The sequence below is a fragment of the Hypanus sabinus genome, chromosome 8 (genome assembly GCF_030144855.1).
Source record: "Hypanus sabinus isolate sHypSab1 chromosome 8, sHypSab1.hap1, whole genome shotgun sequence".
NCBI classification, from domain to species: Eukaryota; Metazoa; Chordata; class Chondrichthyes; order Myliobatiformes; family Dasyatidae; genus Hypanus; species Hypanus sabinus.
Genome location: NC_082713.1, coordinates 90219372 through 90233114, shown reverse-complemented (window position 1 = coordinate 90233114; position 13743 = coordinate 90219372). Strand labels below are relative to the sequence as shown.

The following is a 13743-nucleotide window of genomic DNA, read 5'->3' as shown; positions in this document are numbered from 1 at the left end:
AGGGGGACAGATAGGAGGTTCTGTGGAAGAGGTTGATAATCCTGGATGGTCTGTTGCCTCCCTAGTGCCAGGGTCCACAATATCTCGGATCGAGTTCTCAGTATTCTTAAGAGGGAGGGTGAGCAGCCGGATGTCGTGGTCCATGTAGGGACCAATGACATGGGTAGGAAGAGTGAGGAGATCCTGAAAGGTGAGTTTAGGGAGCTAGGTGCCAAGTTAAAGGACAGGACCTACAGGATAGTAATCTCGGGATTGCTACCAGTGCCACATGCAGGTGGGTTTAGAAATAGTAAGATAGTGCAGATCAACATGTGACTGAAGACATGGTGCAGGAGGGAGGGCTTCAGATTTATGGATAATAGGGCAGTTTTCCAGGGAAGGTGGGACCTGTTCCGGTGGGACGGTTAACATCTGAACTGGAGGGGGACAAGTATTCTTTCAGGCAGGTTTTCTAGAGAGGCTCCAGTGGTTTAAACTAGATATGAAGGGAGAGGGGAACCAGAGTATAGGAACAGATGTATGGGACAAGGAAGAAAAAGAAGACAGTAAAGTTCTTTGTACTGTTAGAGATAAACAGGGAGGGCGAGGTGGAGAATTTCGTAGATACATTTATTTTAATGCTGGGAGCATTGTAAGAAAGGTGGATGAGCTTAGAGCATAGATTGATACCTGGAAATATGATGTTGTAGCTATTAGTGAAACATGGTTGCAGGAGGGGTGTGATTGGCAACTAAATATTCCTGGATTTCATTGCTTCAGGTGTGATAGAATCAGAGGGACAAGAGGGGGAGGTGTTGTGTTGCTTGTCAGAGAAAATATTATGGCGGTGCTCTCACAGAATAGATTAGAGGGGTTGTCTGGGGAGGCTATTTGGGTGGAATTGAGGAATGGGAAAGGTGTAATAACATCTATAGGGGTGTATTATAAACCACCTAATGGGGAGTGAGAATTGGACGAGCAAATTTGCAAGGAGGTAGCAGATATTTGTAGTAAGCGCAGGGTTGTGATTGTGGGAGATTTTAATTTTCCACACCTAGACTGGGAAGACCATACTGTAAAAGGGATGGATGGTTTGGAGTTTGTAAATCATGTGCAGGATAGTTTTTTGCAGCAATACATAGAGGTACTGACTAGAGAAGGGGCAGTGTTGGATCTTCTGTTAGGGGATGAAATAGGTCAGGTGACGGAGATATGTGTTGAGGAGCAGTTCAGGTCCAGTGATCACAATACCATTAGTTTCAATATAATTATGGAGAAGGATAGGACTGGACCCAGGGTTGAGATTTTTGATTGGAGAAAGGCTAACTTTGTGGAGATGCGAAAGGATTTAGAAGGAGTGGGTTGGGTCAAATTGTTTTATGGGAAGGATGTAATAGAGAAATGGAGGTAATTTAATGGTGAAATTTTGAGGGTACAGAATCTTTATGTTCCTTTTAGATTGAAAGGAAAGGTTAAAAGTTTGAGAGAGCCATGGTTTTCAAGGGATATTGAAAACTTGGTTAGGAAAACAAGAGATATCTACAGTAAATTTAGGCAGCATGGAGTAAATGAGGTGCTCGAGGAATATAAAGAAGGTAAGAAGAATCTTAAGAAAGAAATTAGAAAAGCTAAAAGAAGTTACGAGGTTGCTTTGGCAAGAAAGGTGAAAATAAATCCGAAGGGTTTCTACAATTATATTAATAGCAAAAGGATAGTGAGTGATAAAATTGGTTTCTCAGAGAATCAGAGTGGACAGCTATGTGTGGAGCTGAAAGAGATGGGGGAGATTTTGAACAATTTCTTTTCTTTGGTATTCACTAAGGAGAAGGGTATTGAATTGTGTGAGGTAAGGGAAACAAGTAGGGAAGTTATGGAAACTATGACAATTAAAGAGGAGGAAATACTGGTACTTTAAGGAATACAAAAGTGGATAAATCTCCAGATCCTTACAAAATATTCCCTAGGACCTTCAGGGAAGTTAGTGTAGAAATAGCAGGGGCTCTGACAGAAATATTTCAAATGTCATTAGAAATGGGGATGGTGCCGGAGGATTGGCGTATTGGTCATGTGGTTCCATTGTTTAAAAAGGGTTCTAAGAGTAAACCTAGCAATTATAGGCCTATCAGTTTGACGTCAGTGGTGGGTAAATTAATGGAAAGTATTCTTAGAGATGGTATATATAATTATCTGGATAAACAGGGTCTGATTAGGAACAGTCAGCATGGATTTGTGCGTGGAAGGTCATGTTTGACAAATCTTATTGAATTTCTTGAAGAGGTTACGAGGAAAGTTGACGAGGGTAAAGCAGTGGGATGTTGTCTATATGGACGTCAGTAAGGCCTTTGACAAGGTTCCACACTGAAGGTTAGTTAGGAAGGTTCGATCGTTAGGTATTAATATTGAAGTAGTAAAATGGATTGAACAGTGGCTAGGTTGGGAGATGCCAGAGAGTAGTGGTGGATAACTGTTTGTAAGGTTGGAGGCCGGTGACTAGTGGTGTGCCTCAGAGATCTGTATTGGGTCCAATGTTGTTTGTCATATAAGTTAATGATCTGGATGATGGGGTGGTAAATTGGATTAGTAAGTATGCAGATGATACTAAGGTAGATGGCGTTGTGGATAATGAAGTAGGTTTTCAAAGCTTGCAGAGAGATTTAGGCCAGTTATAAGAGTGGGCTGAACGATGGCAGATGGAGTTTAATGCTGATAAGTGTGAGGTGCTACATTTTGATAAGGATAATCCAAATAGGACATACATGGTAAATGGTAGGGCATTGAAGAATGCAGTAGAACAGAGTGATCTAGGAATAATGGTGCATAGTTCCCTGAAGGTGGAATCTCATGTGGATAGGGTGGTGAAGAAAGCTTTTGGTATGCTGGCCTTCATAAATCAGAGCATTGAGTATAGGATTTGGGATGCAATGTTAAAATTGTACAAGGCATTGGTAAGGACGAATTTAGAGCATTGTGTACAGATCTGGTCACCGAATTATAGGAAAGATGTCAACAAAATAGAGTGAGTACAGAGAAGATTTACTAGAATGTTACCTGGGTTTCAGCACCTAAGTTACAGGAAAAGGTTGAACAAGTTAGGTCTTTATTCTTTGGAGCGTAGAAGGTTGAGGGGGGGATTTGATCGAGGTATTTAAAATTATGAGGAAGATAGATGGAGTTGATGTGGATAGGCTTTTTCCATTGAGAGTAGGGGAGATTCAAACAAGAGGACATGAGTTGAGAGCTAGGGGGCAAAAGTTTAAGGGTAACATGAGGGGGAATTTCTTTACTCAGAGAGTGGTAGCTGTGTGAAACGAGCTTCCAGTAGAAGTGGTAGAGGCAGGTTCGGTATTGTCATTTAAAGTAAGATTGGATAGGTTATATGGACAGGAAAGGAACGGAGGGTTATGGGCTGAGTCCGGGCCAGTGGGACTAGATGAGAGTAAGCGTTCGGCATGGACTAGAAGGGCCGAGATGGGCTGTTTCCGTGCTGTAATTGTTATATGGTTATATGGTTAAATTGTAATTAATTTCTTCCATGAGTAGTGAACATTACTTTCAAACTATGTTGAATAAACTGAGAAGTATCTTGGAGCTGAAGGGTTAACAGGACAGTGGTTGTAACATTGGACACTTGCAAATTAAGGGGAAGTTAAATGCAAAACAGCATTTTCATTCTGAATCATAAAAACTTGCAACAAACGGATTTACTTTATTGGGTGTTGCCTCACGCCTCACTGGTGAGCAAAACTAAACAGTGTACAGGAGACAAGATTTTCTTTGGATTAATAAATCTGAATATTTATTTCAAAAAGAAAAGGGTTGATTATTCCTAGATATTCTGGGAGCAAGAATAACCTTTGCATTGAAACCAAATGATTATTAATACAGCATTTTGAGAAAAAGTGGAAGAGCTCAAAGTACAGATCGGCTTAAAACAAGTAAGTGCAAAATTAACCGTTTCAAATTTTAGGTAAGATTTTAATTAAGCTGATAAAGCCATAATAAGCAGGTGCCTGCCAAATTCATCAACTTTCTGCTCAGTGTTCTTGAGCTGGTTATTGGAAAAAGTGTTGGATAAATATGTATGCAAGTTCAAATTACAGTAAAACTTTGATCATCTCGCTCTTTAGATATCCCTATAGTTCTGCTGGTAATGGTGCCTTCTCACCAGGTTTCTTTCCCAAGTATCTGGGCCCCAGTTCCTGTGCTCCCATCGGGATCCTGATCCCCACACTCCCTTCCAACTCACCAAGGCCTGGTTTCCTATGCTCCTTAGCTCAGTTACTACTTTGCTGTGTAATATTGAAAGTGAACCAAGAGTTTGTGCAACAGGGAGGGAGGGACACAGTACCAGACTAAAGTCCCTTATGTTTTAGATGATCAAGTTTTACTGTGATAATTATCAGCTTCACTTTATATTTCAGGTAGTTTTCATGGGTCCAACAATTTAATTCCATCAGTGGCCCAATAAGGATGGCCATAGTGTGGGATGGATTACTATTTCAAAAATCTGCAACACTTGCCCTGATTCCACCCTGCATTAACTCAGCCCTTCTGAGTTTTAATGAAATAAGTAACTAAGCTGCTCCATAAATGAGTCAGTATTGCAGACCTCAGAAGCCATTTACAACTTCTGTGCAGCCTCTAGTCCATGCTACTGCTTCTCAAATAGCTCCTTGCCCCATAGTCTTCTAACAGCTACCATAGTCTCTTACCTCCTCAAATATGATCTATCAATGACCAGCGACCTCACTTTTTTATTTCTTCATTTAAGGGACATGGGCATCACTAGCTAATCCAAAATTTACTGCACATCCCTAGTTGCCGTTGAGAAGGTGGCGATGAGCTGCCTTCTTGAACTGCCGCAGTCCCTGAGGTGTAGGTAAACCCATAGTGTTGTTAGGGAGGGATTTCCATGATTTTGACCCAGCAACAATGAAGGAATGGCAATATGTTTCCAAGTCAGGATGGTGAGGGACTTGGAAGAGGATTTCCAAGTGGTGGTGTTCCCAGGTATCTGCTGTTCTCGTCCTTCTAGATGGTAGTGGTCGTGGGTCTGGACGGTGCTGCCTTAGGAATTTTGGTGTGTTGTTGCAGTGCATCTTGTAGATAGTACACACTGCGGCAACTGTCGATGGTGGAGGAATTAGATGCTTGTGGGAGGGGTACCAGTCACGTGGGCTTCCTTGTACTGGACGGTGTCAAGCTTCTTGAGGGTTGATGGAGCTGTAGTCATCCAGGTGAGTGGTGAGTATTCCATTCCATTCCTGACTTGAGACTGGTAGATGGTGGACAGGCTTTGGGGAGTCAGGAGGTGAGTTACATGCCACGGGATTCCCAGCCTTTGACCTTCTCTGGTAGCCATGGTCCATATACCTATCCAATTTTTTAAAATGACTTCTGACTGAAGATTGTTGCAAATGTCAGCCTTATCTTTTGCACAGGTGTGCTGGGCTCCTCTATCATTGAGGATGGGATATTTGTGGAGTCTCCTCCTCCAGTGAGTTGTTTGATTGTCCACCACCATTCACGGCTGGATGTGGCAGGACTACAGAGCTTAGATCTGATCTGTTGGTTATGGGACCACTTAGTTCTGTCTATTACTTGCTGCTTATGGTGTTTGGCATGCAAGTAGTCCTGTATTGTGTCTTCACCAGGGTGATGCCTTGTATTGAGGTATGCTGGGTGTTATTCTCGGCATGCCGTCCTGCACTCTTCATTGAACCAGGGTTGATGTCTTGGCCTTGTGGTAACGTTAGAGTGGGGGATATGCCAGGTCATGAGGTTACAGATTGTAGTTGAGTACAATTCTGCTGCTGCTGATGGTCCACAGAGCCTCATAGATGCACAGTCTTGGGTTGCTAGATCTGTTTGGTCTATCCCATTTAGTATGGTGGTAGTGTCACACAATGTGGTGGAGGGTCTTTTCAATATGGAGATGTGATTTAGTCTCCACAAATACTGTGTGGTGGTTACTTCTACCAATGCTGTCATGGACAGATGCTTCCACAGCAGGCAGGTTGGTGAGAATGAGGTCAAGTGTGTTTTTCCCTCTTGGTTCCCTCATCTCCTGCTGTAGTACCAGTCTAGTGGCTATGTCCAGTAGGACCCAACCAGCTTAGTCTGCAATGGTACGACCAAGCCACTCTTGGTGATGGTCATTGAAATACCCAACCCAGAGTACATTCTGTGCTCTTGCCACCCTCAATACCTCCTCCAAGTGCTGCTCAACATGGAGAAGTACTGATTCATCAGCTGAGGGAGGACAGTATGTGGTAATCAGCAGGAGGTTTCCTTGCCCATGTTTAACCTGGTGCCATGAGACTTTAAGGGGTCCAGAGTTGATGTTGAGAGCTACCAGGGCAATTCCCTGTGTACTACATATCACTGTGCTACCACCTCTCTTCGGTCTGTCCTGCTGGTAAGACAGTACGTATCTAGGAAAGGTGATGGTGGAATCTGAAATGTTAACTGTAAGGTATGATTCTGTCAGTACAAATGTATCAGGCTGTTGCTTGACTAGTCCGTGAGACAGCTCTCCCAACTTTGGCACGTGTCCAGATATTGTAAGGAGGACTTTGCAGGGTTGCTGCTTTCGCTGTTGTCATTTCCAGTGCTGAGGTAGATGCCAGATTGTCCATCTGGGTTCATTCCTTACTATTTTCTTTTTAGTGGTTATATACAACTGAATGGTTTGCAAGGCCATTTCAGAGGGCACTTGATTCAATCACCTTGCAGTGGGTCTGGAGTCACATTTCGGCCAGACCAGGTAAAGATGGCAGGATTCCTCCCCAAAAGGACATTAGTGAACCAGATGGGTGTTTACAACAATCGACAAGGTTTCATGGTCATCATATATTTTTATTGAATTCAAATTCACCATTTGTCATGCTGGGATTCAAACTCATGACCCCAGCGTATCATTGGGTCTCTAGATTACAATCCAGTGGTAATTACCACTATGCCAAATTTCTCCTATCTACATCCCCAAATTTAGGATGTCCACTCAGCTCAACTCATTAACTTTGCCCCCCCCCCAACATAAAAATGTTCCTAAATTTAATTGCTAATTCCTGGAACTTCCTCCCTCACACACATCCTTGGCTAACTATTTCTATCGCTTGCTTTAAAACCTATTATACTGAGGGCATGATGATGCATTGAGTAGAGTTTAGCACCAAGAGAGCAGTCAATAAGGTCTGGAGATTGATGATCTCAAACCTTGATATCTAAATCCAGAGGGCATAGGCTTATGATGCAGAGTAATAGGAAAAATATTTTTATCCAGGGCTACAGCTATATAGGACTCTGGCCAGACCCCACTTGGAGTACTGTGCTCAGTACTGGTCACTTCACTACAGGAAGGATGTGGAAACCATAGAAAGGGTGCAGAGGAGATTTACAAGGATGTTGCCTGGATTAGGAATCATGCCTTATGAGAATAGGTTGCCTGAACTCGGTCTTTTCTCCTTGGAGTGGCAGAGGATGAGAGGTGAACTGTTAGACGTGTATAAGATGATGAGAGACATTGATTGTGTGGATAGTCAGAAGACTTTTCCCAGGGCTGAAATGGCTAACACAAAAGGGCACAGGTTTAAGATGCTTGGAAGCATCTTGGAAGAGGACATGTAAGGGGTAAGATTTTACACAGAGTGAGTGTGTGGAATGGGCTGCCGGCAATGGTGGTGGAGGCGGATACGATAGGGTCTTTTAAGAGACTCCTGGACAGGTACGTGGAGATTAGAAAAACAGAGGGCTATGGGTAACCCTAGGTAATTTCTAAAGTAATTACATGTTCGGCACAGCATCGTGAGCTGAAGGACCTGTATTGTGCTGTAGGTTTTCTCTCTTTCTATGTTTCAGGGACTGGTTGCAATTTGGAACATTACTGTGTGAGAAGGTGGTGGAGGCAGACACTCTCAAAAGGCAGAAAAGTATCAATGGATGGCATGAATTGCCAAGGAATAGGTGACAATGCAGCAAGTCCTGGTGAATAGGATTAGTATAGATAGCTACTTGATCATTGGCACAGGCATTTTGGGCTGAGAAGCTTGTTTCCGTGCCGAATGCCTCCACGACATTATGGAAGCATGATGTTATTGGAGTTCTTGCAGGATACTACCAAGTTCATTTGCAGCATGTCTCCTGCAGGGGCCTTCCGCCATTTTCACTTCTTCCAGCAGGGCACAATTCCACTTTGAGCTGAGAGCTACCGGCTGTTTAAAATAATACAGGCTACCTTCATATGAGCAAAAAAATTAGATGCCAGAAGCAGCATCTGTGAAGAAAAATGAACAGTTAAAGTTGCAGGACTAACAGGTAGAGCAACGATTGTCAATATAAAGAGGTGAGGAGAAGAGTTGAGCAAGTGCAGGCAGATGACATGTGGGTTCATGTGAGACCCATGACTGACTGATAGACAGGTGGGGGAAGGGAGAGTGAAAATAGTGACGAAAGCAGGGAGGTGATAGGTGGAGGCAACACAGGGTTGAGGATGATAGATTCTGATAGGAAAGGAAGGTGGAGCATAGAACCAGGTGAGGGAGGTGGGAAGGGAAACCAGCTGGAGATATGTTTGATGGGCAAATGGAGATGGTAGAGGAGGGCTGATATGAAGTGGTGGGGCAAACATAAGAGGAACTGGGTGGATTAGAAGGTGAAAGAAAAGGGATGGGGGAGACAGTTGCTAGAAGTTGAAGAATTCATTGTTAATACTGAGTTGTTCTTTGTTTCCATTTCAATTCACACTGTTAGAGGAAATGAAGGACAGACATGCTGGTGTGTGAATGGAGGGGATAATTAAAATAACTAAAATAGGATGATACTAGAGGATACTGAATCTGTGGTATTGTGGAGGCCAAGTCACTGAGTATATTTAAAGTAGAGGTTTACATGTTCTTGATGAGTCAGGGTGTCAAAAAGATGGAGAGAAGGCAGGAGACTGGGGTTGAGAGGGAAAATCAATCAGCCCCGATAGGTCAAAAGGCCTAATTCTGCACCTATGTCTTCTGGTTTAATGGTCTTCTTCTAGCTTCTATCTAACTGATTACACAACAGTTAGTACTGCTGCCTCACAAGTTTAGAGATCTATGTGGTATTTGCAAATTCCCTTCATGCCTAGTACATTAATTAACTTCTGTTAATTTTTGCTTAATAGCAAAAAGAATAAAAGAGAAATTGAGTGTGTGTGACACCCTCGGGTCCGTTTGTTGTTAACACAATGGCACATTTCACTGGATGTTTTCATGCACGGGTAACAAATAGACTTGAATCTTGAACCTTGAGATCAGTCATTCTCTGCGTAAGAACTTTATCCCTTTAAAGGTCTTCCTTCCTTCCTTAAAAGTGTACCCTCTTTTGATACCTCAACCATGGTAAAATGATTTTGACTATCTAACCTCTCTATGTCTATTGTAATGTTATGTACATTGGATACTGGTTAATTGGGACACATCGAGACCAGTAATTTTTGGCCCAATTAAGCAGCTGCCCCAATTAGCCAAAGTTGCATGGAAGTAGTTAAGAAGGTATAAAAAAGATAAACTATGCTTAAATGAAGTACAGAACAAAAAAATGAGAACACTATCAATACTACTGCAGTACTATAAAACTGTGTATTATTAATCCATAGAGAAATTCATCCAAGGTATGCAATAAACAAAATCAACACAGGCAACTGGGGCAGATAATGGACTTCCTTCATACAATGCTATCAATGATTACATTCTCCAAATCTTCATTTTCATTATAAAATTCAAGATGATTGCCAGTATGTTCAAATTCTTCATAGTTCCCAACTTGTTGAAGTCATAACATCATTTCATTTCCACTTCTGGCCATCCCGAGGATCACCAAACCTCAATGCTTGAAACCACAGTGACAAAATAATTCTGAATTGTCTTACTGCTTATTTCTTGTCAACACTCAGTGACAAAAATCACTGCTTTTTGAACACAAACACGCTCAACTGAAACCATTTTAAAACAGTTTGTTCTAAGCCCGATGTAGCATCTAATGGCTGCACAAATGTGTGCAAATGACACCAGTTAGAACTTGCTTGGCAACAGTTTCCTGTCCCAATTAAGCAGCAGAGTGTCCCAAATAAATGAAGGGAATTCCTGAAATTTTCTTGATTTAGTTTTTAATCTTTAAGAGTTATCCCAAATAAGTGACTGTCTTGATTAACCGATGGCCCAATTAACCAGAATCCCCAGTTTTCCTACTCGATCACTATTCAGCCTCCTTTACTCCAGGGAAATTCAAGCCTATCCAGTATCTCTCAATAACTAAAGTCCTCCCATCCAGGAAACATCTTGGTGAATCTCCTCTGCACTTTCTTTAGTGCAGTCGCATTCATTGTAAGAAGGCTGTGGAGTTGGAAGCATATATCTTACATGAATGTAAACATTGTGGATCAGTATGCTCTTGAATCTCTCTGTAGTTTTTCACTGAGTTCTCCCTAGCCCTAGCATGCTGTTACATAGAGCATGGAATGAAGAACAGCAGGAAAAGGCTGTTCTGCCGAAGATGTTGTGCCAAACTAATGAAGCTAATGGCACTTATTCCTTTCTGCATGTGCATTGTCTATATTCCTCCATTCTCTGCACATTCATCGGATTATCTTAGAGACTTTAAATATCTTTATCATATCTGTCTGCACTAGCACCCCTGTTGACACTTACCACACTCTGTGTAAAAAAACTCCTCCTGTCCATCTCTTTTGAACTTTTCCCCTCTCACCTTTCATTCACGCCCTCTGATAGTAGACATTTCAACCCTGGGAAAAAAATGCCAACTACCTAGTCTGCCTATGCCTTTCATAATCTTATAAACTTCTCTCAGATTTCCCCTCAGCCTCCGCTTCTGAAGAGAAAACAACCCAGTTTGTCCAACCTCTCCTCATTGCACATGCCATCTAATCTAGACCACATTCTTTACCACCCTATCAAATGTGAGACCTATAGACTTGGATCCCTCTGAACGTGAACATTGTTAAAGGTCCTGTCATTGACTGTGTACTGTCCCTTTATATTTGATCTCCCAAAAAGCAACAGCTAAATACAACTATTGCCAATTTAACCATTCTTAAATGATAAAAAGGCCTACACATATAACTTGCTAAATGTAATCGATTTTTAATGGGTGTCCCCATTAATTTGCTAACAAACAACTTTGTGTTTTCATAGGACCAGTCATGTTAGCTGAAGGGTTTCTCACAAGGATTAGTTACGGCTTCCATGAAAGTGAGCGTGTCCGGCCAGATGACTGTGCAAACTCCAGCAATAAACCTAAAACTAGCAGCAGTTCTTGGGAAGAGCTCGTTGTCTCACTGGACTGTGCAGAAAGTGTTGAAGAAGAAAATACACAGAGTGAATCAAGGAGCTCAGCTACCACCAGTGAAGAGAAGGGAAGGCCAACATTGACTCAAAAGGAAGAGGAACCAACCAGTGTGAATACCTGGGTACCTTTATATAATAGGATAACATCTGACAGTTTAGACATACCAAAGGACTCTGTACGCATTAAAGCTGAGGTGGATTTGTACCAGTCTTGGTCCACCACTTGCAGGAGCTACACTGATCTGCAGATGGTTGGAGATAATGCTACACCTTACAGTCCAACTAGCTCATCCACTTATCTGACCAATGATCATGAAAGTAATTGGCCCATCTTTCACATCAACAATGCATCCATGTGGCCACAATTGCCTGCCTCCAATTGTGAAGGCCCACGATGTTATAGATCAGATATGTTTCATCACAGTGATAGAAGCATTGTCCTTCAGAAAGAACCATTATCCAACTCTGTGATCAACAACTACATGGAACAAAAGATCACTGAGCTCTATAAGCAGTACCTGGAAGATAGCATGACAAAATATGCCTCACCAACTAACATAATGGGCTCTCATTTTCTGATGACCAACATTGATCAAATTAGTCTGCAGATCTCTCAAGAGAAAAATATGGAACCCACAAAAGCAAAGGATATTGTTCTCAATTGCCTTCTCAGTGTTGCTTGTGCAACAAATTCATCTGATATCTGTACTCCTAATTTGCAGATATCAAATTAACTGGCCAGAAAATTCTCAAAGTTCATATTACAGAGCTGTAAATTGAATATTTTATGAATTAGTTTTAAAGTCTGCCTTGTGACTGGATGACTGGCCCAAATCAGAACAATGACTTTCCAGAATGCTAATGAGTATCATTTAACACAATGCCTGTTTGCCTTTCACCGTGGCAACCAGTTGAAGATGTTTAAGCAACAAACAGCTGGTGGCTCTCAGTAGGTGTAACAAATGGTTTTTGTTTCAGGACAAGACCCTGCAACAGGTCACCTGAGGCTCTGATAAACGGGTTTGAGCCGAAATGTTGACAATACCTTCCCCTCACAAATACTGCTCAATCAACTGATTGTTGCTCCAGATTCCTCACCTATAGTCCTTTCTGTCTCAAAATGCTTAATCTGTTGGATAATGCCGGACTCCTCTGTTGTAGATAAAAACACAAAGTGCTGGCAGAACTCAGCAGGCCAGACAGCATCTATGGGAGGAGGTAGTGACGACGTTTCGGGCCAAAACCCTTCATCAGGAGGGTGAAGCCTTCAACTCCTAATGCAGGGTTTTGGCCCAAGACGTCATCACTACCTCCTCCCATAGATGCTGTCTGGCCTGCTGAGTTCTGCCAGCATTTTGTGTTTTTATTTATTTTCAGCATCTGCAGATTCACTCGTGTTGCTTCTGTTGTAGAAATGCTTTTATGCATATTGCACTAAATTGTAATTTTCAAAATGACTGATTTCCTACTTAATTAAACCAAGCATATGAAATTTTAAACTTTGGTTCATCTGACGGGATGCCTCAGACTTATTCTTCTGCTCCATTGTGCCATTTCCGAAGACTAGAATTTTCAGTTGGTTTAAAATTACAATATGTGATATAAAGTTGCAAATGTTTAATGGATTTTAAACATTCCTCCACTCTAATGTTATGATAAAGACATGGACCTGCTTACTGATGGCTTCAAATGGCCGCTATGGACATATTGGAACTCCGGATTTTTTCTGACAGTTGAACAACACTTGAAGACTGTCTTCAATTTAGAGGGTTAAAGATTATGGTATTGCGAAAATTGTTGGTTGGTTGGGAAAATGTGGAATGGATTAGTCTGCTGAAATCTTCCCTCAATGATCTGGTAGATCGTTGCATTTAAGACCAGGTCAGATACGTTGTATCCTAGCATTAAAGATGTTGATGGGAGAGTTGCATAGAAACATAGAAAGCCTACAGCACAATATAGGCTCTTCGGCCTACTAAGTTGTGCTGAACATGTCCCTACCTTAGAAATTACTAGGCTTACCTATAGTCCTCTATTTTACTAAGCTCCAAGTACCTATCTAAAAGTCTCTTAAAAGACCCCATCGTACCTGCCTCCACCACCATTGCCGGCAGCCCATTCCACGCAGTCACCACTCTCTAAGTAAAAAACCTACCCCTGACATCTCTTCTGTACCTTCTCCCCAGCACCTTAAACCTGAGGCCTCTTGTGGCAATCGTTTCAACCCTGGGAAAAAGCCTCTGACTATCCACATGTTCAATGCCTCTCATCATCTTATACACCTCTATCAGGTCACCACTCATCCTCTGTCACTTCAAGGAGAAAAGGCCGAGTTCACTCAACCTATTCTCATAAGGCATGCTCCCCAATCCAGGCAACATCCCTGTAAATCTCCACTGCACCTTTTCTAGGGATTCCACATCCTTTC

General features: G+C 42.0%; 1 protein-coding gene across 1 annotated transcript; it reads left to right on the top strand.

Moving 5' to 3' along the window:
* Positions 1–3689: 3689 nt before the first annotated feature.
* On the top strand, positions 3690–12478 carry LOC132397779 (TLR adapter interacting with SLC15A4 on the lysosome-like). Its single transcript, XM_059976539.1, has 2 exons — positions 3690–3914; positions 11163–12478. The coding sequence occupies exon 2, from the start codon at positions 11171–11173 to the stop codon at positions 12047–12049; it is 879 nt and encodes a 292-aa protein (XP_059832522.1). The 5' UTR covers positions 3690–3914; positions 11163–11170; the 3' UTR covers positions 12050–12478.
* The last annotated feature ends 1265 nt before the right edge of the window (positions 12479–13743 follow it).